The sequence below is a fragment of the Anas acuta genome, chromosome 8 (genome assembly GCF_963932015.1).
Source record: "Anas acuta chromosome 8, bAnaAcu1.1, whole genome shotgun sequence".
NCBI lineage: Eukaryota > Metazoa > Chordata > Aves > Anseriformes > Anatidae > Anas > Anas acuta.
Genome location: NC_088986.1, coordinates 17,152,203 through 17,178,717, shown reverse-complemented (window position 1 = coordinate 17,178,717; position 26,515 = coordinate 17,152,203). Strand labels below are relative to the sequence as shown.

Sequence of the window (26,515 nt, the reverse complement as noted above, 5' to 3'; positions counted from 1 at the left end):
ACTTCCACTCTCAAGCATGTTTGACACACAGAACCAGTGGCAGATGCAGCTGGCACACCTTGCACTTGGCTGTGAGGCTCGACAGGGCTGCAGCAGAAACTATATCCAATAATCTTTGCCTCTCAGTTTGCAGAGCAGGAAGCTGGTAATGGACTCTACCAAAAAAAAAGAGAGCATTACTTTCCCCATTCTCTAACCCCTGACAAAGCAAGGTCTTCAACATCATTTCATTTGATGACTCTTCAACATTCCTCTAACCTTTCAAGTTCAAGGGAAACCAGTGGTCTGCAAAAATAAATACATGTGTAGGGAACTAGAATTCAGCTGTTTGTAATGAGCTTTAGAAAGCTCAGTATCATTAAAGTCCCATTATTCACAACATGCTGTATTAATGCTCTTCAGTATTCTGGAAGAGTAAAGGTGATTCCTCAGTTACCTTTGTGTTGCATCACACATTCAGGGCTGCTACTGTATTATCTCAAGCATAGGCTTTTTTGCTGAAAGTGTTTTCAGAAACTGGTTTGATGTTCATCCAAACTATGAAGAAATACATGTTTGAAATGCAGCAGAATAGCTGCATGCAAGCTCTCGAGCATTCTCTGGGTCTTTCCAGTTCAGCTGAGATTGAGGACAACTTTAATGGAGATAAATCTCTTCTGAGGCAGCTTTGAAAATAGGTGTCAGCACAGCAAGCAGCCTGAGTACAGCCTGAAAGGGACCTCCCTCTTCCCCTGCCAGAGAGCAGTTAAGCTCAGGACATCCCAGTATACCATACCTTTAGTATATACAAGAATTTTGTCTTCAACTTTTTAACCAGAAAAATGCAATCTGAGTTGTTTTATAGTTGTGTGTAATAAGTAGAGTTATTACAATTATACATATATATAACAACATCAGTATGAAGACAAGAACATAGATTTTTTTTTGTTGTTTTTTTTTTTTTTTAAGATAACGTACCTCAACCTACGTGATTTGTTAGAGCTATCCTATAGGTACTATTTCTGTGGTGTTTTCTGTTGAACCGACTCAGTCTACAACTAAACACAGCCAAAGTTGTTGCATTGAGTACTGTGGAAATCCTTGTGCTTCTCAGGATGCAGACCTCTGCGACAGGTTGTGGCAAAGTGATGGAAGAGCTGTTAGCCTTTACTTGCCACGCACACATGCTCCACATCACCTCTATTTCTCATTCACGGTGTGCGATGTGCACGGGAGTTCAGCTGGTTTCAGTGGACTATAACACTGCTGAAGGCCAAACTCGAATCACATTGTTAGCCAGGATCAATATGTGTGGAGGTCAGCTACATCTATTCAGCCTTCCCTCTGGAAAATCCCATGTACAGTAGCACTAACCCCTCACACAACCAAAAATTAGTTAAACATTTTGTTTTTAAGAGGAAGCAGCATTGGAATTTCCATTAGTTCATTTATAACTTTTGCTTTTATTGTTAATTTATGAGAATTTCAGTGTGATTGTAATTGGATACTAGTGCTTACCCGTACCTAACAAGCATCATGTGCTTAAAGTAACATGGCTTAAAAAGATGGAATAGTAAAGTCATTGTGAAAATAAAATAGTTTATAGCACTAATGAGTCACAGTGCAATCAATGGTTTAATCAAACAACTACATTATATATAATATTTAAAGAACATAAATATTCAGTAAATTCACTACAACATGAACATGAAAAATAAAAGCTTCACATTCCCCTGTACTTTAAGAACTGGGGACAAAGTGACAGACGGTTCCTAAACAGACTGCTCAGCTTCACGAACACCTCTCTTGCTTAAGGGACTGGACATTACCTTAGCTATCACAATGGGCAGGTATGCTGCAACTAAACTAGACATTTCCCCGTAAATTTTAAAGCATTTATAATCACAACACCCCCAGCCCCCTTGGATTATATTCCATGGACATGCACTAATAGTCTATACAATGCAACACTTCACCAGAAAGGAATGAGTAAAGTATTTAATTAAAAACTAACCCCCTGTGATCTGGGGTCTGAAAACTTCAGTTTCATTGTCAAGAAGAAACAGGTATTTCCAGTCAGAGAAAATAATTCTTCAAAGAAGCCTGTGTAGTTTTCACATGGGGATAAAGCTGAACTATGACAGCAGTCAGAACAGACACGTATTTACAAGTGCTAAGCTTGACAGACAGAAGGAATGGAAGGGTAGTTCCTTCCTGAGAGTCCCCGAGCAGTTGGATACTTACATACCACATGCCAAGAGCTCAGTCTAACTACACACAAGACAAAAGAGCAATACCACATGGGTTCAGGTATATTGCTTCTCACCTATTACAGCAACTCTTTTGCCTCTAGCTTCAGATGCAAGCACATGAAGGCTTCATCAGCAAGTCTTACAGCAATGGGAATCTCATGGTAACGCATTTCCCCTCAGCCAGGATGCTAATAGGTACAGCAGCCCCCATGAAGTGACAGCAAGGTCTAGTGCCAGGGAAGAGGAGCTTAACATGCACATGAACAGCAGCTACTGGACTTCACACAACAGTCTACTGCCAAGTTTTAAAACTTGAACCTAAATTTAAGACACTAAACGGTAAACTTTGTCAAGTACTAACATTTTCTTCCAAAGTGCTATGCCACATTTGTTAAAGCTACGGCGCAAAAAAAAAAAAAAAGTAATCTTAGAGCAGCTTATGGTTGAAGTCCTCCCTACTCAAACTGAAGCCTAGATAAGCTCACAGCTGGGGTGGCAAGAATTCTATAAAGCAAAAGTATTTTGATCGCGCATTTTGTCAGCGTGCTAGAATTTAGAGAATTTATGTTGAAAAGAAGTTTTCAAGACAGTTCTTTACAGAACACTGATACATTCACAATAAAAATCTGTTATAACAGGGAACAGAGTAGGGCTGTAAAACTTCCAGATTTCATTTAATTAAGCTTGTGAGAACAGGATCATCACTGCAACAAGGGCCAGATGGGAAACTGCACTGTGAATCAAGACTGGGATGTTCTACACAGGGAAGGGCTCTGGGTTTGCTTTTTTCTGGTTTTGTTTGAACTATATGTTAGAAAGCAGATCAATCTCCCAAATCACCTTGCACTGAAGCCCAGTAAACAGCAAGGTTTTAAAGTGTCAGTTTTCTCACTATAGCTGTATTTGCTCACAAGAAATTGTCTGAATAACAAGTGTTTCCTCAGGAATCTGATCACCTCTAGCTGCAAGACCATCAGAAATCAATTCTCTACTATCTTTTATATGGATAACCATTAGCAAATTACAACATTTAACACATTCCTTGGCATATGTTACTATTGAATAGACTTACTTAGCCATCCAACGCTCAATACTTCACAGAGGCTACTGTAACTGTGTCAAATGTATTAGAAATCCAGATTTACCTGGACAAAATTAAGACATTCCAAACTGGAACACTCGTTCAGTTATCATGCATCGGGAACAAAAAAGCATGTCAAACACTGGAATGCACTGGAGAAGGTCATTTAGTCTTTTAGAGAAAAAAAAAGTCTAAATTAAATACAACCAAGAATACTGTCTAATCATATTAATAAGTATACTGAGAGAGCCTGAAGGCATCGCATGTATTGTCCATGAAGATAACAGTGGTGCCTGCTCTTAATATTGAAGAAGTCAGCTATAAAAACAGTCCCATCTCAGTTTTCCAGCACAGCTTATTTATGTTCCTTTGTTGGTGCATAGTACAGTTCCATGGGTTTGTTCACTTTCCAGTACTTCTCACTGACCAGTTCCAAGGAGAACGACCCATTTAAAACCTGGAAGAGAACACCAGAACAGAAAAGAGAAGACCTGATAGCTTGCACACATAGTATGGTATCACTAGAAGACTGCTTACATTAGAGCAGCGCGCTGACTTAAAGAAGTCACTGATGAGGTGGAACAAGTTACGGCTAAACACTCTGTGTCAAAAAAACAGCAACGCAAGCTATTTTGGACTCCTGGCTATCTCATTAAAATAGTGCTGGAAAACTGTTTTGCTAATTATATACAAAGTGAATATAGCTGTAAATTAAGTCAATTTCAGGTTTCCTGTGTCTGTAAACAAAGAGCTTTGTTTATATACACTTTCCTACAAAGCAAACTATCTGAATAAGCAACCTGGTGCTATGAATTTTATCCCTAGGTCAACTCAGGAGAAGTCCAACTGCATGTATTTTAATCAAATCTTTATCAAAAATGTACTGATACTCAGTATAATTCTTAGAAATTCTACTTACAGTGAACTGCCCATTGGCAGTAGCTATGTAAATGGTATACTGCTTCTCACTGGCCGTGTCAAGGTTCATCTGGTTTGACTCTCCCTTGCTACGAAGCTCTTCCAGAGCCAATCTCACAGCTAGGTACTTGGACAGGTGATCAACGGTGGCGTTGCCTGAGGTCTTGATGTATCTGCACCAGCAACCACAAAGTTAATCAGACACTCGTATTATCAGTATGGGAAAAAGACATCTGGAACACTCGCAAATGGTAAGCATCAAGTGTGAAAAGGCCTTTAAAGACAGTTCACAAGTAAGAGCACTAATTGCTTTCACTGGAGACATGCATGCAGCTTACCAAATAACGTTATTCCAAACAGTCCTTACATCTTTTTGACAATCCTTCCATAGGCCTTGAGCTCTTTGTAAAGCTCAAATAGTGCTGTCCTGTCATCTGCTTGAAATGAAAAGCCTACTAGCAGGATGCTAAGGGTTTTTGAGAACTGCTCACAACTGCTGAAATCTGCACATAGATGCAGTCTGACCTGCCCAGACATGAATCCATAAGGTGTGAGAGCAACACCGCTCTCTGCACCTCTGCTCCTTGTACAAGGTACTCTTCCTTACTGCCTCGTTATCAATTCCTCTTTAATTCTTTATGCAAGAATTAAAGTCTGACACAAATGCTGCAGAGGCCTCTCCCAAAAGCTTTGTTTTCTCTTTGCCTTTCAGAACAACCCCCAAAACTCCCTTGCAATTCCAAACCAAAAAGAAAAGCTGGCTGAAGCTTATAATACATTTTTAGACACCACAAAGAAATGTCTCATCTGAAGAAAAAGACAGGAAGAGATCTGAGGAAACTCCACAAGACTACTCATTGCTCTGATCCAAAATTTGCAGTCTGTGCTCACACTGGATCATAAAAAAAAAAAAAAAAAAGTCAGGTAAAGCTTCTAGTCTACAAATCATGCTGACACAAAGCTGCTCCAAAAACTGCTGGCACTTATGCAAAGTTTGTTTATTCCCAAATAATCTTACAAGAAGTAAATATTATACCATTATCCCAGTATCTACTGTGAACTGCTAGAAACCCTTAAAACCACCTTTATCTCTGATCAAAAGCTTAAAACAGATTGCTACTGTAACACTGTTTTTGATAGTAGTCGAGCAGTACCATCAACCACATGTGCATATAGTTAAAAAGGAGGTGGTAATGACTGAAGCAAATTAGTTTTAAAAAGCCCCAAAAAGCGATAGACAAGAAAACAAAAGTGACAGAAGATAACACCAGAGTACACGAAAAGGAATAGAAGACATTTACCTTGTCTGTGCACTGTCATCATTCTCCATGAGGGTAGGATGAGGCCTGAAGACTAATTCTATTTCACTAGCACCATCCATTACAGGGTCTATGGCCACAGTTGTGTTGTTATTGTCCAGTTCTAGCCCAGAATCATCTGATGTTTTGGTCCTCTTATTGCTAGGCCCTGCTTCCTGATTGCTGTGTGTTGAGGCATTGCTGCAGTGTGAACTGTCACCATTATCTTCTGCTCCACTGCCATTCTCAATCTGCTGTTTCTTGCCCCTCTGTAACCTGATGTAAGTATGTAGAAATGAAGCTAATCTGCACTCAGAACTCACCCAATACACAGGCCCAGCCTACTCATGCAGCTCCTCCCTCTCCCCATCTCAGTCATGCCAGAAGTTAGACATGGGCAACATACTGCAAAGCATATACATGCACAAGCACTAAACATTTCTGAGACAGTTTAAAAACAGAAATTAAATCATTCTTATATAAAGATAACCACATACAAGACTTTGGATTTTTCCCTATCCCTCAAGCATATTTTAGGCATGTTTTAAGATTGTTTTTAATGTCACTCAGTTTTCATGCTTCACTACAACAACGTCTGGGGTCTCCTTCCCAGCTAATTCTCAAGCTTAAATGCACACACGCAATTCCAAGACTGTGTAAACACCACACATTCTAGTATTGGGAGGTAAGCTGCACTAATACCTTCATCCTGGCATTACATGCATTTTTTCACACGTAATAGCAATACTGGTACAGGATTTATTGCATTAGTCTATTATTAAAGACACAATGTGTGATTTCATAGAACAGCATCTAGCTGCCACAGATGTTACAGAGAGCAATACAAAGTTCTCTCTTCATAGAGAACTGTTAAAAGTTATTTTAGCAGCCTTCAGAGGAGAGGAATCTCTTGCTACATAGGGAGCAAGGAGAAGAGGTGGTGCACTCCTGGCATTAAGGCAGACAGACTGACGTGAGGACAAACTATGCCATTGCGTACCTGTTCATAGCCTGAATCTTTAATCCTTCCTCAATGCTGTGACTTAAAGCTTGCTGGTTATTGTGTTTGCTGATTCTTGCTAGCACTCTCTCCTGATGAGCTTCATATTCATCACGGCTTGGATAAATTTTACTGATGAGAGCATCAAAATTGGGATCTGGTCGCAGTGATCGTTTTGACACTAGCTTCTTACGACAAGTGGGACATTCTTTGTTGCTAGACATGAGGAAAGAGAGAAAGCAATACTAAGTCTATGGCAATAACAGAAGCCTGCCCCAATGCCACATTTCTTAGACTCAGTGTTTACAGTAAATCTGGAAGAGGGCTTCTATCTTTTGACAGATCAAGTAATTCAAAATATTTAAACAAAATAAACCACGCATCTCCTTGCTTCAATTTTTAAAGTGTGTTTACTTAGAATGTGTTTAAGCAAACTGTATTTAGACTGAAGAATTCAGAAGTTCTATGCTGCAAATTGTTTCTTCCCTTAACCCTCTGCCTGGATTCTCCCCTAGAAGAGATGCATTTTGCATGAAGTTATATCGAAGGCACGGTCTTTCAGAGGACCCTGAAAGGATGTAACAGGAGGATGAAACCAAGGTTGAGGAACCCATTCTGAAGTTCAAGCACTAATTACTGGGAAAACTAAAACAGAGTCTTATCCTTCCTACCCTTTGGTCTCATTTAACCAAAGGTTCACGTTAGGTTTGTGTGGTTTCTTTTTTCCGTCTAAAAGGAAGAGGCCTCAATAATGGAAATGCAGACTGTCTTGAGGACAGTTTTGTTTCTCTCTAATAACAAAAGTATTTTTCCTAACCACTCATCAGAATTTCCACAAGCACAGCAAATTAAGTGTGTCCTCTGAAGATGGAAATAGATAACATAAATCACTGGCTACGTTGCTGTTGATTACTTCAGACTGCTATTGCTTTTTGAGAAAATATGAACTTGTAATTGAGTATACAAGAGAAATGATTTTCCATATCTGCAGAAAGCCTGATCTGGTCTGCCACAGGTGGCTGAACACAAGGAAATGAAATATGAAAGGTGTGCTACCCGTTCAGAAACGTGCAGTGCACAGGCACATAACTCTTACTCATCAACACCCAAGATTTACAGGATTCTTGACCATATTTTCATCTGAAGCGGAATCCCTTTTCCTTGTAATGATATTTTCATACCCGCTCCTGAGGGCTGTAATGATACAGTCAGCACAGAAACGATGCAAACACTCTTTTGTCGTCATGGTGTTTTTTAACATATCCAAACAAATGGGACACATCAGTTCACTGTGCAGGCTCCTGGGTGACACCACTATCTCCAAGCCATCAGTGATTGCTTCCTAGCATAAAATAAAGTAAAAGTTCTTTATTGAAATTTAGTGACTTTCTCACAGAGATTGCATGTTTTACTCTTTTACATTCAAAAAGACAAAACAAGAGACATACACAGCCACACCGAACACGCACACCCCTATTGCTAAAGGAATGAAAAAGACAAAGATCAAACATCAGTATAGTTTCCTAATATTATGAGAGAGGAGGAGTTTTGGGTGGAGTTTTTAAAAATATGCTGTCAATTAAAACAGGCAGTTAGCACTCTTAAAGGAAAATCTTAAACGTCAAGCTGTAACAGGTTTAAAATGAAGAACAAGCCCTGCCATGAAGGCCAGCTCTTCAGCATGTATTACCTGAGGCGTCCTTTGCAACTCGTACAAACTGAGCTCCCAAGTTTTGCTTAAGGGCTGTGTTCCGTTGGTCTGCACAGCTTGAGACATGGCTGGGAACAGAAAAAACACATTGCATGGTGAGGTGCACCTGACTCCAAGAGCAGCTCTTCCTCTCCCAAGCAGACTTTCTTCCAGGGTCCCTTCAGACCCAGCAGCCCAAGTGCCAACAAAGCAGAAATACAGTGGGAATGCATCCTGCTAGCAGACTGCTTGGCGTTGGACACAAATAACCCCATGCACTGCATCAAAACCAAAGGAGTTACTCAGCCATGAACACTTCCCAAGTATCAGTTCAGGTCGTTAAAACAGAAGTGACATGGACCTGAAGGCCATGAAGTTTGGGCTCTGTGGTGTGAACGTTTTGCACAGCGGGTGGCGTTTGCAGCTTTCCAGAGACTTGTGCTCACACATGCATAGGGATCAAACAGATTCAGCTCCTAACCAGTGGAAGGTCAAAATCATGCAACCACACAGGAAAACAGCTGAACATGTTCATTGGAAGCACCCTATAATACCTCTCTTTCTTCCCGGACACACATCCCCCTAAGGTTTCCCAATCCAATTCAGAGAAAACTGAATGTTTCCCACTAGATTCTGGGATTGCTGCTAAGAGATGAAGCAAAACTAATACACATGTTGATTGCACCCATACCAAAGGAAGTCAGGTTAAAACAACAGTAAATTATATTTCCGAACAGAAAATATTTTCATGTTGGAGAGGGGACAGTCATCCCTGTCTCTCTAAAAATGCCTGACTTACATCAGGAAAGCTTATCCTAGATTGTGTTGTATATTTGGAAAAAAAATAAAATAAAAAATGTACGAGGCAAGATTGTAGTAGCTGACATTTCTACTAGGTGGAGAAAATAGAAGTGATTTCTTCCCAGATCACTCTCTCTCTCTTTATTCATATATATATATATATATACATATATATATATATATATATATGTTTTTATTTTCAGACCCTTCAAATTGGCAGCCAAATACAGATTCTATTTGCACCCACCAGCTATGTTATAATCTAGTCCCAAATTCATTGAGTTCTACATGAGTCAACCTCTCAAGAGAACACGGTTACTTTATAAGCTTTAATTAATTGTTAAGGGGAGAGCAAGAAAAGCAGTGCAGTGAAGATTATTGCATCTATTCTTCTTCAGGACCAGAGATTAGATTTCCCACCTTATTTAAAAAAAAAAAAAAAAAACACAAGGAAAAAAAGCCTGACAACAAGTAGACATGGTCATTATGTCTAGTAAGTAACACGGGTCTGAAGGTGTTAAAAAAAAAAAAAAAGGAGATGACAGACTTCCAACTCCAGTTCTTACTGTATATCCCGTGCCCTAAAAATTCAGTTTACTTGTCACAAGAGACACGTTGCTCCACAGTGATCATGTGGAGAGCAACAGCAAGTACCCAAGCTAGCAGGGAGAAGCCACCACGACCCCGCTGCAGACTGTCAGCTCCACGCCTGCCAAGCACTGCACCATCCTGTCTGGGTATTTTCCTTAAAATACTTTGAGATATGAATTTAAATTATGGTATTAAGTAACACAGCTCAACAACGACGCAATGTTGAAAAGTGTGCCAGTAGAAAATAAAGGAAATATTTCTCTGCAACCTAATTTTCACTATTTTTGGAGTAATTCCAGGTATACAAGAAGTCAGGTCCTTCAGAGAAGGATTTCTGTTGCATGTTATCAGTCAGTTGTTCTAACAGAGATCCAACATTATTATTCTGTGTTTGCATTGAATTAAGCACTCTTGAGTGCTTTTGGAGCTGAGATATTTAATTAACTATCATCTCAACTACTGAAATGCATGAAGCGGCTAAGCACTCACACCCCTCCCAAAATCTGCTCAAGCACACAATCAGACTGCAGCAGAGTAAGACACATAAGAGATCTTGGACTTCCTGGGACTTAGCAGAAAGCCTGCTTCCAGCGTTATGCAGCTCCACCACTGTAAGGAGCTCACTGAAATGGCCCATGGCAGACATCACCACGTGCAGGTACCATCCTGCCTCAATGTGCATGCTCACGCTAACACAACAGCAGCTGTTCTGGTGCCAGACAGCCAGCAAAACCCTCAGCCCAGAGAACAAGCATATGAGCATCATCCCTTGTATGGCAGCACTGCAACACACCAGAGGCTGCACTACAGAAGACATGGTACAAGCGCCACGATAAATAATTGATTAGCTTTCTTTTAAAGGCTTCTAATTTGAGATGCAAAGTGCTTAATTCTCACCCTGAGGTCTGCAGTGATAGCACTTTCAGACTTGAAGAGGAAAACCACTGGCCTTAAAGCTAGCTGAAAGTGAGAGAGAGCCACACGCTCCTCTTGGTCACCAGCAAACACCTCTGTTGTCACCACTGCATACAAAGTCAAAATCAGAGGAACACTGGAAATGTGGTCAGTTCAAACAGGCTGAAAAGAAAAATCAGCCAACAATCACATCACGCTATATGGAGTTTTTCATCTGTTTGACGAACAGAGGAGCTTCCTTAGCAGTTTTCCTGCTTCCATACTTTTTATAATCCATTTCCAGATATGTACTGGGCCTGAAAAATGCATGCAAATGAGGTTTAACTTCTTTCCCCAATAACATTGTTAGACACCAGCTGTAAGAAGAAATGTGATGCAATCTAAAATCTAACACAGCAGTATCAACAACTGGCACCAAAGTCAAGGACCATCAAGGATCAAACTCCACATTCTGACCTAAAATTGCACTGACCACGTAATAGCCATCATCAAGTAGCAGCCTCCAAATCATCTCTGAAGTGATGGCCCCAGGTTATGCTCATTGCTGACTCATCTCCTCTCCTCACTTTGGGAAGGGAGGTAGGAAAAACCTCTCCATTAGCTGACTTTCAAGGCAAACATTATAACCAAGCAGGAGGAGCCTGCACCTGCCCCTGGCCGTTGGGCTTGGCAGCAAATAGTCGGACAGCTACACTGACACCTGCTTTAACCAAGCGAGCACTGTACCAGCAGTCATTTTGACAGCACATCCCAAACAGCATTGCCCAGTTTATGCTCTAGTGTCATTTAACATGCTGCTCTCCAGAAGGAGACAAGGCTTGTGACCAGGCACGTCTGCCCTGCACTCCGCTGCTCTTGTGGCTCTCGTGCTGGCTGTGCAGCTGAGTGGCTGCAGACAGACCATCTCGGGCTCTCCTCACCTGGCACAGAGGTGAGTCCCTCAGAAAGGCTCCTTCTGGCTGTTCTGATGGTGCCAAGGTGTTCACAGCCTCAGCGGCAGCGCAGACATCACTCCTCAGTTTGGCTTCCTTTTAAGGCAGCCCACCTCCATTGGGATTTGATGCAGCGACAAAACTAAAAGAAATCAACTGGTCTGGTCTGCACCAGTCAGGATCCTTCCTAAAGCTACAAAGCCAAGAGAAAAGGCTTTGGCAAGCCAAAGAAAGTTCACTTTTGTGTTGACACTTTGTAGAGAGTGAAAAACAAAGCAGAAAGTTTCTAGAGAGAAGGAACAGACTTTCTATTAACTGTTGCTGGCAAGGAGAGAAAAGATACAAAATAAATATAAAACTCATGTTTATTCATTAGTCTGGACATTTATTTCACTGAAATCTCAACCTGTTAAGATCAGTCAGATCTTTGCTGACAAAATTCACTGTCCATCTGCATCCCTTTCAGCCTTTTTTTTTTTATATTAAGTCTTAGAGAACAATGCTCGTGTTCATTTTTCCAACCCAAAATATTAAGCAGATTTCATCACAATAATATCTACTTCAGTTTTCAGCTATTCAATATTTCAGATCTTTTCCACTTTATCAGCAAGGAAGACGGGATCTTAGAGGTCATGTGCTGGGAACACAGTGCAGACAGAAACCCCCTGCAAAACTTTTTTTCCACCATTAGTTTTTGAAAAAAATCCTAACACATCATGACTTTCTACTTTTTATCATTTTTTACCTTTGTGACTTTTCTGCTCCCTCTGGCTACAAGAGGAAAGCAACCAGCTACATGACAATGGGGCACTACAAAGGGGAGAAGCCCAGCCTGGTAGGCAGATCAAATACCTTTCTCACTTCCACAGGTGCCAGTTGTGTGATTTGTGCCATAGCCAGAGGGCTGCTCTTGCCAGCCACTCAAAGAAAACATGGGATTACAAGGACACCTACAATCCTTCTGACTGACTCACTCTACAGGTGCAGGAATACTCCAAGGCACAAGTTTTGCAATTACGGAGCATGCACACCTGCCACTATCAAAGCTGGAGACACCCAAAAGACATGAGAAAACCATGAGAACCACAAAGGCTATAAATCTACTTGTGTTTGATTTCCTGTCACCCTCCTGTTCCTAACAGCATTTGGAAAAACTAAAACAAGTTAAGATCTAGTAAATATCATTCTATTTCGTCATAAAGTTTGCCTAGTTGCTTCATGTCTTTTACAGAAGCAAACTGGAAGGTAAGTCAGGGAGATTGATGAACATTACAGAATGTACATACATTTTAATTCATCTGTACCCAAAGGGTTTCTCCATTCCCTACGTTGCCATAGCATTAAAAACAAAACAAACCCCACCTGTGCTATTCTGAATGTGTTTCAAAAAGTTTCTGTTGATTTTCTGCAACCAGGCTCAACCTCTGAGTTGAATGGCTCCCTTACCAGAGCCAGAAGAGGAGCCTGGCAGTGCCAGCAAAAAGCACCGCATCACTTCATCTGAATGACTACTTAAGCCTGGTGTCCTTGGAAAAATGGGCTTATGCAATCTCCCTCTTTGCGCTCACCCCTTTTCAGACTATTTTCCACAACTAATTTGAAGACAAGTGACTGGGGCTTAAAAACAGAACAAGTCTTGGTCCTGCAGTATTGAAAACCAGGCAGAGAATTACAGCAAAAAGTACAGAAAATTCACCACAACATGAGAAATCCATCCGAAAAGCCACTCAGTCATCTCCTGCCTGCTTACTGAGCAGACTATTTGTGCCAGAAAATCATTACTGAAAGCCATCACTTAGAAACAACTCCAGTAGAGCAACATCCTTGCTTGCCACACACACACATTGAACAAGCTCCTAGACTGAAATACACTTAATTATTTGCTCAAACATGGTCGTGAGTCACAGTAGGTCAGACATTCAGGTATCCCATTCCTGAAACTGCCCAGCACAAACAAAATCCAACTGGCAAAACATGCATTTCAGACAACTCGGAGCTGCCACCAGACATGCTGTTCTGGCCACGAGGGAGCCAAAGGGCTCACCGGCAAGTCCTCGCCCTTATTTCTCAAACTGCCAACGTTTCTCATTTGTGAGAATTTAGGAATACATTGGCTGCTGCTTGGAACTAACCTTGGCACTGGTCCTGCTTGAAGCAAGGACGGAGGCACTTGCTACAGGACGACATTCAGATTCCCTCCAAGGCTGAGCCTTCCCTGAAACACGTACCAGTGCTTATTTTAGTCCAAGCAGAGGTTGGAAAGCAACTGCACACGTGGTCACTCCGGCACGCCTCGAGGTGTGAGAAGGGGTGAAAGTACCAAGCAGCCAGAGCCACAATCCACAGAGCCATCTCCAGTGTGACCACAGCGGTGCCAGCTGCTACTTACACAAACCTGTGCATTCTTTTTGAAAACTTTCATCAGCAAACACTTTTGAGGGTGGGGGGGGAAAATACATCAAGCTCTTTTAAATAAATATACACATAGTAGTATTAAACATGTTAAAAAATCCACTAATTTCTGTTCCAAACATCAGAAGTTAAATATTTAGACTTAAAATAGTAAGAGACTCAGACAACTTTTCAGCATGCCAAGTTCAACAGCATTTTCAACTCTTCTGATTTTAATTTTTTTTTTTTCAGCAAGGATTATATATATACAGATATTTAAATAAAGAGGTATCATTGTCCAGTTGCTTTACAAGCTTAATGGATTTAGAATTTTACATTTTACTCTTTCTGATTCTGTAACTAGTATTAGAGACAAATTGCCTGTTTGGACAAAGTATTCTATGTAAGAAGTTCATTTGTTTATTTTCTTTTTTTGTTTGTTTGTTTTTACTTCCTGGTTAGGAGCTTGATTTGAAAAAATAATTTTATATGTATATATATACATGTGTGTGTGTGTGTGTGTAGAGATATATATATATATATATATATATATACATATATACACACATATATTTCTGGAAAGACACACTATTTGACAGAATTAATCTTCTCTAGAGTTCACTGCCAGCTCAGGTTGCTTTACATTCAGCTGTAATCTAGGACAACTACAACTAGTCCTTGAGTACAATCCAGTACAGATCAGTACAACACAGAACAAAAATCTGATTTTAAGTACGATTTGAGGTATAGAAGTGTTTATTCTTTTCTGAAGTGCCTCCCCCCCCCCACCATCTCTCGATCTCAAAATCCCTAGGAGACAGCCAAATCGGGCTCTGGCCTGGAGCTCATTTTGTTCCCAGCTCTGAAATTAACTGCTTGATGATCCTGAACAAGTATGTCACCGCATTCATCTGTGCCCCCTCTTCCTCTTCTGCTTATTTATTCACATTGTCACCACTCCTGCAAGTGTCTCTCCTAATGTGTATATTGCATGCACTGTAATTCTGTGCTGATCTCCAAAGGGGATAAGCTTAAGAGAGGAACGTCTTACTGAAGTATGCTTAGTTCATTCAGCTATCAGTCCTTGTCCTCTCGATACCAAGCTTCAGTGTCACAACCTCCCTTACTGGGAAGGCTGCAACTTCTTTCTAGTTGCAAACTGCATTCAATACTATAGCAGCTACATGTACTCTCATCTTCTCTTGACACAATCAGCCCCTCCACTCCCCTCATGAGGTAGCTGCAGGCCACCATGAGGCCTCCCCTCAGCCTGCTCTGCTTTGGGCTGAACAAACCAAGGGACCTCAGCCGCTCCTCACACGTCTTCCCCTCTAGACCCTTCACTATCTTCATAGCCCTCCTTTGGACACTAACAGCTCTATGTCACGTTGTGGCACCCAAAGCTGCACCCAGTGCTCGAGGTGAGGCCGCCCCAGGCAGAGCAGAGCAGAGCACCCCTCCCTCAGCCAGACGGCAGGGCCGTGCCTGAGGCAGTCCAGGGCATGGTCGGCCCTTTGGCTGCCAGAGCCCGCTGCTGGCTCATGATCAGCTCGACATCGACCAGAACCCCCAGATCCCTTTCTGTAGGGCTGCTCTCCTGCCTCTTGTCCCACATCCGTATGTACAGCTGGGGCTGCCTGGATAAACTCCACTGGACGTGATTCTGAATGATCTGACCTAACTGGCCCTGCTTTCAGCGGGAGGCTGTCTTAGATGGCCTCTGGAGGTCCCTTCCAACCCACATTCTGTCATTTATACAGTGAGACATATCTCACTACCAGAGAAATTCACACATCATTTCTTGTACAGAATGTGCCACGGGCAGAAGCGGAGGACAGGTGCCGCCAGTCACACACTGCCCTCCGAGAGCTGAGGAAAGCCGCAGCCAGGGCCTCTCCCGCCCCATCCTGCTTCACCTGCCTTCCACAAGGAAACCCAGCAGTACCAGAAGGCTCTTCTGGGACTACACTGCTTCCACACAGCTCAAACTGAGGGGTTACACTTCTCATAAAACCAGCAACGTGGGCACTGAGCCTTCAGATGCTGATATACTATATAAAATAACCACCGAGTCTTCTAAACACTGGCATTTCCTCTGCAAACATGATAAAAGTGCAATTTTAAGCAAAAGAGCACTTTCCTTAAATACTTCCTGAGACCCTGGGGAAAAAATCAGCAGTAATATTTACATTGAGGGATTTTTGTCTAACATGAAGAATAAGCCCTAAACCACCACATAAACGTTTTCCAAGAATAGTTTCTCTCCCCGTACATATATTTAATCTGGACAACAGCATGCAAAAGCACCTTGTTTTTTGGCAGAAGCAGCCCTCTCCTTGAGAGCTTATGGTATCTGCCAGAATTTCAACCTGTAACTGGTAGAACAGAGCTGTAAATGGTGATGGATCAGTAGTTAATCATGAGGAACAGAATTTGAAAAAACAAAAACAGACACATACAGATTACAAAATGAATGTTATCAAATGAACAGTTTTAGCTATCAGACAACACCTAAAAATATTATTCACAGACTAATTTCAGAATTATTACCAGACACTATCAATTAATACTCTGCAGTACTGTAAGTGAGCTCCTTTGAAAATGCCTAAGACGTTGAAAAATGAGTGGTTAGCAAAACTTACACAAAGCTACTGTTTAAAAAAAAAAAATTTGTAGACATTAACTAGAATTCTATCATCTGCAAAGCACAGAGCCAATTAAAACACTATTAAAGATGCCAAATTAATGCTAACTATTAAGCTGAAACTTCAAATAGTAATTACATGCTCCAGAAGTCAGATCTAATAACAAATAACAAGTACTTATACCATGCTTTCCACCCTTCAGATACACCAGCTTGCAAACAAGCATATCTTTGCACTCTACTTGGGGGACAGAAATGCTGGATTAGAAAAAAGCAAGGAAGAAGAGAAGCTATAGCTCATTTTTATATGCTCCATGAAAGCAGCACACCAGTAATGCAATGGGCAACAGCACTGCCGGGAAATAAGAAAGCAAACAGATTTTTGTCAGACCATCATCCTTGGATCCTGAACTGGATTTCAGCCACTTGTGTTAAAGCCACCTTACAGCCCTGCCCAGCTCCTCTGCTCTTCCACCTCCCTTCGAACCAAGACGATGTCAGTCCAGAACAAAACCTCACCACCTTCACTGCACATCCCACTGCTGCCCCTACACCCCACCCCAGACAACCGAATGACAGCACAAAGCCCACAGTTACCAGTGTTCAAAGGCAGGTGATAAAACCTGCCTCAGGAAAGCTACCAGCCTCTAGGCACTCACATAGTTAAACGTGCTCCTTGGTGTCACTGTTTCCAAAATTCATTTTTAAGGGGTTCTGCAAGTCACTGTTCAGGAACAAATCTGAAAACCTCCCCACTCCTTTTTTTGAGCTAAACAAAAAATAAAGAAGCTAAGTGTGAATAGAAATGCATTAGAATGAAAAAATGGCTGGGACTACCCAGAGGCCACACATTACCATCCATAATCATGTACATTAACGCAAGCAATCTGACTCGGTATACATCCCAGCCAATGCTTGGTACGATGAAACAACTGGAAGGCAGCCTACCCTTTCGTTACTTTAAATCATTCCAGTTTCAGCTACACTTGAAGGATAGCGTGATACATGCTGAGAAATAAACACACACAGTGTGACAACCATCCTGACAATCCCATTTTAACAATGCTTGCATCTGGTTCCTTGCCATCCTGTTTTCTTAATTTATTTACAGAAGTAAATTAAAAGATCAACATTCAAGTGTTTTCATCCATTGCATCAATCATGCCCCACCATAACTGAGAAAACAATATAAATAAAATAAATACCACATTTTACTGTCAGATGGGTACATCCAGCTCCCATTGATGTTAGATAGCAGTCAGCTGATACAATGAAGTTACTATTATAATAAAATGAATTGTACATACACGAGTGTCAGACATTCCCCACAATCAAGGTTTTGCTTAATTCTACATTCAAAATACAAAACCAGCCCGTTCTGTACGGAAAAATATATCATATTCTCCTTTTATTTATAACACAGTGGGGAAACAATACATTTTCTAAGCAGTTTGAAGTATACATTTCTACAGTTTGCTTGAAAGAAAGCACATGATCTTTAAGACATTTTCTCAGATTCTCTCAATTGCCACTTAAAATTGAACCTGGATTTCTCAAAATGCAAAGTTCATTGGAATTTACTGGAAAGGTCACCCTAGAAAGATTCATACTTTTTCCTCTTACCCCTTAGTTTCAATAATAAAGTCTTAATTAGGAAGAGATTGGACCACATAGGAAGTTGTTTTATGGCACTGAACATGTTTAGGGAAGCTACATTAATTCCCAAAGCATTATGAAGCTCTACATTGTTAGATGGTTGTACTGAAAAAAAGTTCGTCAGTCTGTGCAGTGAATCTAGCAGACACTTCATTTCTGCTGCACAGCACTGCTAGCCAAGAGAAAAAAACAAAACAGTTATATAATTCATTCAAGACCCCACACTCAAAAATGTACCAAAGCAGCTGGTATAGCCAAAGAATGCACAGGCACAGCTCAGCAGCACTGCAGAACCTTTCCCAATATAACTGTTGCCCACAGTCACACTAGTTCTGAATTTTTACTTTTCTGGATAACTAGTCCCAAACCTCCGTTCTCCCATGACCTGCCCCATACAGTCAGTAAGCATTTCTCTTTAATATTAATAAAAAAGCCCTAAACACCCAATACTGTCACTATGAAACCTGTAGCAGGTTCCCTGGCAGATGACAGGATCCAGTAGCTTGCTAGCGTGTGATCTCTCACTGCTTCTTCACTGTATTTATTCTCCTACAGAAGGACATGATTTGCCTGGTGCCTTAAGACACGGCATCTTCCAGTTAATTGCCATTCACAATTTACTGGCACTGAAGTGAATTGATCCACGGAGTTTAGCAGCATCCAATCTGGCCATCAAGCTGCTCATCCTGGCCTTGGCAAACATTTGTGCTATGACCTCATACAAACCATCTGCTGCACACATTTACACCTATGGAATAACCTGGTGAACCTAATGCTGGTAGAAGTGACCACAAATGAGACGATCCTCCTACATTAGATACCAGGAGTGTCAAAAAAGTTGTACCATGTTAACGTTTTGGTCATTCTCAAGGCTGCTTAATCACAGAGCCTTAGGAACAGCCACACACTTCTGGGCATCACAGAAGCGTATGGTTTTAAGTTGATGTTTCTGTGTGTTTCCAGCAGTAGAGTAAAATCAAGTATAGGCACTGGACAGCTGTATGAGAGTAATGCCCATAGACGACACTCAAGTTCCAGTTTATTCTGATGGGTTCTGTATTCCCTGCCAAGGGCATCAGCGGCCATTTCTGCTGCCTCCCAGATCACAGCATTATTGGTCATAGCCAAAATCCTCATTGTTAATGTTACTCAGTTCTGCTTCACACCCTCCTGACCTTCTCTGAGGTACAAACACTGCAGCACACACGATTACCACCCCACTTCCAGAGAACTCTCTCTGCAGCACATCAGTTGTCCCCAGGTAGTCCAGAACTCACAGGGACACCCATCTTCCCCTGGCTGCCATACCTACAAATGCTCACACACATCACATTTTAAAGCCAGGCTACTCTAAACTAAAAGGCTGTGGGATTTTGTTTGTTTCCTCGTTTAGTTTTAAATATTAGAGGGATTAAGTAAAAAACTTTTCAATTTTCAGAAGAAAAAAAAACAAAACACCAAACCCAACATCGCCCACTGTTCTAAAGCAGCAGGTAGTAAGATTATTTTAATCGTTACAGCTAAAACAAACTGGCACTTACCCTCCACAGACCATCTGTATCTTGTCCAAAGTGAGTACTACAATTCTGCTGGGAGTGCAAACGAAGCTGTTGCAGGAACAGTACCTATTCACTGCTGACGTGGGCCAATAAATCAGACAAGAATTCGACACCAAAAACATCGTATATGCCAAAGACCTTTGCTAACAATTGATATAAAAGAAAAATAGCCACGACCAACTTAGCCCCATGAAGTAACACTATTAAGTAGAACTCTGGGAGGTGGAGTAGAGTTACCACTTTCTCTGTTATCTGTTAACTTTTATGCAGTTTCTCATATTATCAAGCATGCTACTGTATATAGTGCCTATGGCTGCCCACATGAGCTTCAAAAATGAAGTTCTTATTCTATGGTTGATTTTATCTCTAAGAGCCTTCAAAATTAACAGCTGGCTGTAAAGGAGAAAGGCCAAGTGAATCTTTCCCTGCCTAGAATTAATTTCAGTGCTGTATCAGATCAGAACAGGAGGGATAAAGGATTGAAAGAAAACAAAAGTGAACTTTCAAACTCTGGAGAAGTTGAATCTGTCACAGAAACTAAAAGAATACAGACAGGAATGATGCACACTGCCTTAGGGTCAGACTTGTTTCCTCCCCTTGACTAAGCGCATCACCTAAGCATGAGGTACAAGCAGAACTACAGATAGAGTAAATCTTTGCAATAAAAGCACTCCATTACTTTCACACCAAAGCAGCGATAAGAATGTGTATTATGATTTATGGTTATAGTGTTGTGTAACTCGCAGTCTACAGTAAAAGACAAGCTTTACACGCATGTGATTGTGTGAAAACACCACACACCCTGCTATCGTGGAGCGCACCCCCTAGCCACAGAATTATGCTTCAGAGCCAGCACTTTCATTCTTACACTGCCTTCTAAGCCACACAGTGCAGCTGGCACATTTTTTGAGGCTAACCAACTTCTTACTAACTCCCCGAAATAACAGCTGAAGAAGATGAGAACTGACCACCCCATTCACTAAAGAATAAGTCTGATGATTTCAATAACACTGTCATTAGCCTTTTAGCTTGCAGTACATTTTAAAAGAAATCCTATGAACATACTTAAACAAAGCTTTCCGCCTCGATAAGCTCAGCAGCAAAGGGAAGGTCTCTAGAACACTTTTTTTTTAAAAAAACAGTTGGAAGCACAGAAATACGCAGTCCTTGACTGATGAGCATGCTGAAAGAAAACCCTTTTATAGCTAGTCACACCAGAAGAAAAAAAAAAACAAAACTCAGCTGTTTTCTGCCCAATAGGTGACCCCAGTTCAGATGGTGGCAGTGACTGAACTGCAGCCCTCAGACTGTGCAGATTTAGCACAGCGCTGCGCTCACCCAGAGGGAAACTCCTGCCAGAGCTCCAAGGTTCCTTCCTGACAGCTGTGGGGGCATCAGGCGCTGTCAACACCAAGACCTGCAGACACGAGGGGAACCTTTAAATGGCATTAATAACCAGGATCTGTTACCTTCAGGCTACATTTGTTAGAGGACCCCAGGGGTTCTACCTCCTGCTCCTTACCACTGCTGCTGCCCCAGACTTCGGATGCCCCTCAGGGTCGAGGGGGAGCAGCTCGGTCGCCAGCAGGGTGTAGAGACTGGACTCACGCAGGGAGCTGCCGCACCACCCCGAAGTGCGGTGCTTTAGAAGCCAGCACAGATCTGCTCCCACATCTACTGGGCAGCCACCGTGGTTTGGTTTTTAAACTCCATCAGCAGAAAACACAAAAAGCCTGCACACCCATTTCTTGGATTAGCAGTCTGCTTTGTTACACCGCTGCAGCATCCAAGGTGCTTCTCAGAAGCCTCTAAGAAACACCGTGCAGCCTCAAGCTGACAGGTGAGTACATCTCAGTCAGGTGTGCTGCTCTTGCCGAGCCACTGGGATCACAGCAAGCCAGCCACTTTGTTATCCTTCTCTTCTGCATGCAAGATACCTACTGTCCGCCACATTTATCAATATAAAGGGCAGCAAGTAGCAGTTTTCCAATGTGTATAGATTGTGGGAGAAGTGTTGAGAGTATCATGTCAAGAGAGATGCTTGTTTTTCCAATTTTTCCAGGGATATATTCGCTAGCTACATAAAGTTCTCACCCATTTGTGATCTGGTGAGACCACAAGTAACAGTGATCTCATTTTATTAGTAGGAACAAAAGTTGGCTTCCTCTACCTGGCTATTAATGAACAGAAAATAAACACAAAATCAGAGACACAAAAGGAAAGACCCCAGGAATCTTACACACGACTGACTCAACACCTCCAACAAATACACAGAAACAAAGCTGTTAGGTGAGCATGCAGCTTTCCTCTAAAGCTGCGTGACAGCTGACAACAACTTGCATCTGTCTCAAATAAAACTCTGTATTTTACAAACAGTATGACAGGAACAATACTTACACAGTTTAAAGCCAGGAATCATCCCAAATAGTTTAATTTCATCCCTGAGAGGTGAAGAGTAAAGAGTGGATTAGGTTTTTAATTAGTTAGCAGAACACTGCTGCTAGCTCCCAGCTGTTTGCAGGCCAGCTCCATGATCCAGAAGGGGGGGAAGGCGGACAGGGATAATTCCTAAAATACTTCTCCACTGCAACAAGTCCAAACAGCTCCATAATACTGAACTCTGCTCATTCCTCAGAAAATTAAGAATTTAAGGTCAGCTTCAGAGGCCAGTTATTTTCACCACCAAACAGAACCCAGTTTAGGCTCAGCAACATCCTTTCTCCAATCTCTTTCCTCTGTTTGCATCATTACTAAACTGCTGTTCCAGTCAGTAAAAATAGGTATAGGGTATTTAAGTATTACTCTGATATTTTCTTCATGCACATCCTTTAAATTGGTGCTTCACTAAGAACGGATCCAGCGCTGCTTTTAGGAAAAAAACAACTGAACTGTTGCAGGTTCATGCCTCATTTTTGAGGTTCCCTTTTCCCCACAACATTTTTTGCCTCATGTTCTTTTTATTCAGCAAGACAAAGAGAAAAATAAAGGAAGTAGAAGAAATTCACATACCCTGACATCTATCGCACATTTTAAACTGACAACTGTGCTACAGGTGCCAGTCTTATTTCTAGTTCCTGATAAAACAGCCCTGAAGATGCCAGAATTCTGCTCTTGTCACCCAAGATGCCCAAGTGAGTCTTTCCACTCCACATATTATCATACACCAATCCTAAAACACACAGTGCCATTGATAACGGCAGCCCCATGCAATTCATCTCACTGGGGCTCACGCTGTACGACATGCCAGGCGGTGCTTTCCTTGGTGACTGCAGCAGTGCTGGTGTTTCAAAGCTGCAACGCCGAAGGTCAAAATCGTAGCCACCAAAGAAGTTAAAAATCGCCTCCAAGGCGAAATTCATGTCCCACTGTTATTATGAGGCTGAATGAGCCATTTATTAAACATGATAAACCGTAGCTCACAGAGCCAATAACCTCTAACCAATAACCTAGAAGTTCTAAGTTTATTTAAATCCCATCACCGAAGCGTGACAGAGCCACAAAGCTTGCTACCTGAAAGCACGGATAATGCTAACGTCTGTCCAGTGAAAATTCCTCCCATCTCCAAACAACTGGCATCGCTAATCCTTCAAATAATGGTATTTTTAAACATTAAAGGTACTGCTTATCGATACCTGCTACTCTCAAAGGTAGTGCCTCTGTCTTAGCTGACAATCTGAATGCCAGCTCTGAGCTTGACATGATGTAGAGAAATGTCAAATTATCTCATTACAAAAGTTTCTACTGCAAACATAGATGAATGCAAATGAGAGTACCTCTTCAGGGAACTCCTATAACAAATCAAGTCTTTGTCACTGAATGAGTGACACATTTGATTAAAGAACTTTCCCCATGCAAAAATGATTTCACTCGCACACCAATCATATTTTTTCATATGCAAGCAATTTCCTTTAATCCTTAAAAGCCTGCGTGCGATGCGTAGTTATTGCACAGACGAAGCTATAGCCACTTCCAAACAGGACTGGATTACGGTTTATCCGCCTGGAAATCATCTTTCTCCACCAGTTATGGTCTGGATTTCTAGGCAGTTAGGCACTTAGGCACTTGATCTGGTTATTTTCCACAGCAGAGGAGCAGAAAAGCAAACAGCTTAACCAAAATCCCCCAAAGAAGAGCACCGCTTAGAGCGTTTGCTCCATGCACGCAGCGGGATGGGGCCGATGGAGGCAAACGACTCCGAAGGGGCAGCTACCGCCGAGCGCCGAGTTGGCGAGAAACAGGTGCCACAGTGGGGCTGCGGGCAGCGGGCGGAGACGCACCCATGGCGCCTTCCTGCCCTGCCGCCCCACGGCATTCCCGGGGAGCTGCCGGGTGCTGCCCGCGTCGCTCCGCCAGCGGCCGTGCCCGGTGGGCGCCGCGCTCCGGCTTCGGGAGAGACAAAAGACCGGCGGGGAGGACACACGCAGCGCACCCCATCTTTGAGCGGCGAGGGTTCATAAACTAGCAGCAAAGGCTCGTGACTCCGCTAACCGGCTCCCTCCCGCTCAAGAAGGCGTCGGGCAGTGCCCCCTCAGGGCTGGGGTCACAGCAGCCCTCGGGGTCGCAGCACCCCAGCCTCATCGGGGGGCGGCCACGGCCCCAATCACCCCTCCGGCCCCGGGAGAGCTGGGGGCGGCCGTGGGGGGGGGGGGGGGGGACACAGCCCCAGGCTCGTTCCGCAGCCCCCGCGGGAACGGCTCCGGGGCCCCCATTTTACGTCAGGAGAGGGCGGTGGGGAAGGAAGAGCCCGACCCCCAGCCCCCCCACACCGCTCCCCGCCGAGCGCCCGCCGCGGGACCCCCGGCTCGAGTCGCCCCCCAGACAGGACCCAGCCCCTGAGGGCTCGGGCACTGCTGCCGGCACCAGGCGCCCCTCCGCAGCCCCACTAGGGGGAGAGACCCAGCGGCGGCCGTGGCTGCCCTGGTGGCGGCCCCAACCCCGGCCCCAATCCCCGCCCTGTGCTCACCGCCCGCCGCGCTCCCGTCGCCCTCTCTCGCCGGCGAAGCCGCCGCAGCCCCAGCAGCACAATATGGCGAGCAGGAGCCTCCGCAATGGAGCTCGGGAAATAGAGGGGAGTTACATATTCATGGCCGGGGCTGGGCAGGGGTAGCGCGGATGGGGCTGCCGACACCGAGCCGCGCAGCGCCCGCCTCCCCTCGGCGCGGCGGCCGCTGGCTCCTTCCCCGCGCCTCAGCGGCGGCCGCCCGGCCCCAGCTGCCCGTAGCAGCCGCTCCCACAGGGCACCCGCCGTCCCCGCCCTCCCTTACCTCAGCCCGCAGCCCTCCCGCCCTGCAGCCGTGCGAAGCCCCGGGGGCTTCCCCCACCGCGAGCGGGGAGCGGGGCCGGGCTGCTGCTACCCCCTCAGCAGCTGGGACGGGGGCAGCCGGGCGCCGAGGGAGCTCTCGCCGCGCCCCGGTGGGCTTCGAGGCGCTCCTCGGGGCCCCGACCCGCTCTGCGGCAGCGAGTCGAGAACAGGCATTTATTTGTCTCGGGGTGTCGGCGTTTTAGCGTCTGGTAAATTAAGGGGATGGCTCTCAGGAGCGCACGGTGTCTCACCGCGCCTTCCCCGGTCTCGTCGTTAACTGCGTTCAGGCAAAAGCAGAGGGTCGCACCTCGCCTAGTGCGCCTGAGCCTGGTGAAGGCAACAAGCGGGCAGAGATCCTGTCGTGAGACATAAGCCCATGCTTCAGTCTTTAATGATGCTACAAAATAACGTAGAATTGCTCAATATGGGGTATTGCAAACGCTTTAAGTTTTCCTTGAGTTTTACAGTCAGCAGCTGCACAACTGGCATATGAACAGGTAAAGTCCTGGCTTGGATTTTTTTTCTCTCTTTGCAAAACTTCTTATTTTTAAGAAATTCTGGCACAAACCAGGCTATTCCTGGTGGTTGTAAACAAACGTTTTTACCTAGCAGCTCTTACTCCCCCACACTCCTTGTGACCAACACAGCAGCCTTTATAACTAAAGCCTCCCAAAGGGCTTGCTTGGCAAGGTGGCCAACAAGAACCTCTCCGTTTTCCAAGTGCGATCGAATCTCTCCACTAAATCTCACAGGCAGTAAGATAGGGCTGGGTTTAACAGTTGTCTTTGTTCCTGACATGTTTTTGGATATTTTTTTCTTATTAAGTGAGCTAGGTTGGGCTTTTTAAAGTTGAAATTCAAAAGCTGTATAGAAAGATTAAAAAAAAAAAAAAGATTTTGATCAGTTCTACTTAGAATGCAACAGGTCAGAATCAATAACTGAAATTTTTCTCATGTTTCAGCTGTTCATCAGCAGTGAAGAAGGGAAGACTTCAGGGAAGCTACACCAGAAAGCATCATTCATAGAAACTGCCTTGCTCGCTTAGGGTCTTCAGTACTTGGGTGAGTGGAATAGCTCATGTCTTAATGTGCGGCCATTGGTAAAACTGGTCTGAGATGAAAAAAGCCAAATGAATTGTAAGTTGTAACATACAACATATGGGGTGTGAGGTATGCTGGAAGCATCTGGTAAAATCCGGGGGTATACAGTGGCATGTAAATTTAAAAAAAGCCAGGCGTTTTTAAAAGCAATTGGTATAAAGGGAGACAAAAAGAAATTCAGCACAGTTAATCAGTTATGTCAGTGGTATCCAGGTCACCATATTTATAAGAATATTTATTTGATTGTGGTTTGTGTTTGTCATGTTTACCAGTTCATAACAGTGCATTGGATCTTCTCTGCAACACAGTGTTGTCAGTACTTTTAAGGGTGTTTAATAATAATAAAATAATTAAAAAAAAAAAAAGGCCACTGTATACTTTTCAAGTGCAGGCTGTCAGTTTGCCA

The 26,515-nt window shown here is 43.2% G+C and overlaps 1 protein-coding gene and 1 long non-coding RNA gene across 5 annotated transcripts in view; one reads left to right on the top strand and one right to left on the bottom strand.

Annotated features, from left to right (window-relative positions):
- Positions 1 to 1,422: 1,422 nt before the first annotated feature.
- On the bottom strand, positions 1,423 to 25,111 carry RNF2 (ring finger protein 2). 4 transcript variants are annotated; one of them, XM_068691261.1, is made up of 7 exons: positions 24,972 to 25,111; positions 8,219 to 8,307; positions 7,710 to 7,870; positions 6,529 to 6,744; positions 5,532 to 5,804; positions 4,232 to 4,403; positions 1,423 to 3,769 (listed from the first exon to the last, which is right to left on the bottom strand). In XM_068691261.1, the coding sequence occupies exons 2-7, from the start codon at positions 8,303 to 8,305 to the stop codon at positions 3,668 to 3,670; spliced, it is 1,011 nt and encodes a 336-aa protein (XP_068547362.1). In that variant the 5' UTR covers positions 8,306 to 8,307; positions 24,972 to 25,111; the 3' UTR covers positions 1,423 to 3,667. The 4 variants fall into 4 exon arrangements, with proteins under 4 accessions (XP_068547362.1, XP_068547361.1, XP_068547360.1 ...); XM_068691260.1 differs by lacking the exon at positions 24,972 to 25,111 and adding an exon at positions 24,671 to 24,951; XM_068691259.1 differs by lacking the exon at positions 24,972 to 25,111 and adding an exon at positions 22,105 to 22,123.
- LOC137860700 (uncharacterized) overlaps positions 25,029 to 26,515 on the top strand; it is an 18,603-nt gene continuing 17,116 nt past the window's right edge. Inside the window, exons 1-2 of the long non-coding RNA XR_011099134.1 lie at positions 25,029 to 25,506; positions 25,971 to 26,070. This is a non-coding gene — a long non-coding RNA (uncharacterized lncRNA). The remainder of the gene's footprint in view (positions 25,507 to 25,970; positions 26,071 to 26,515) is intronic.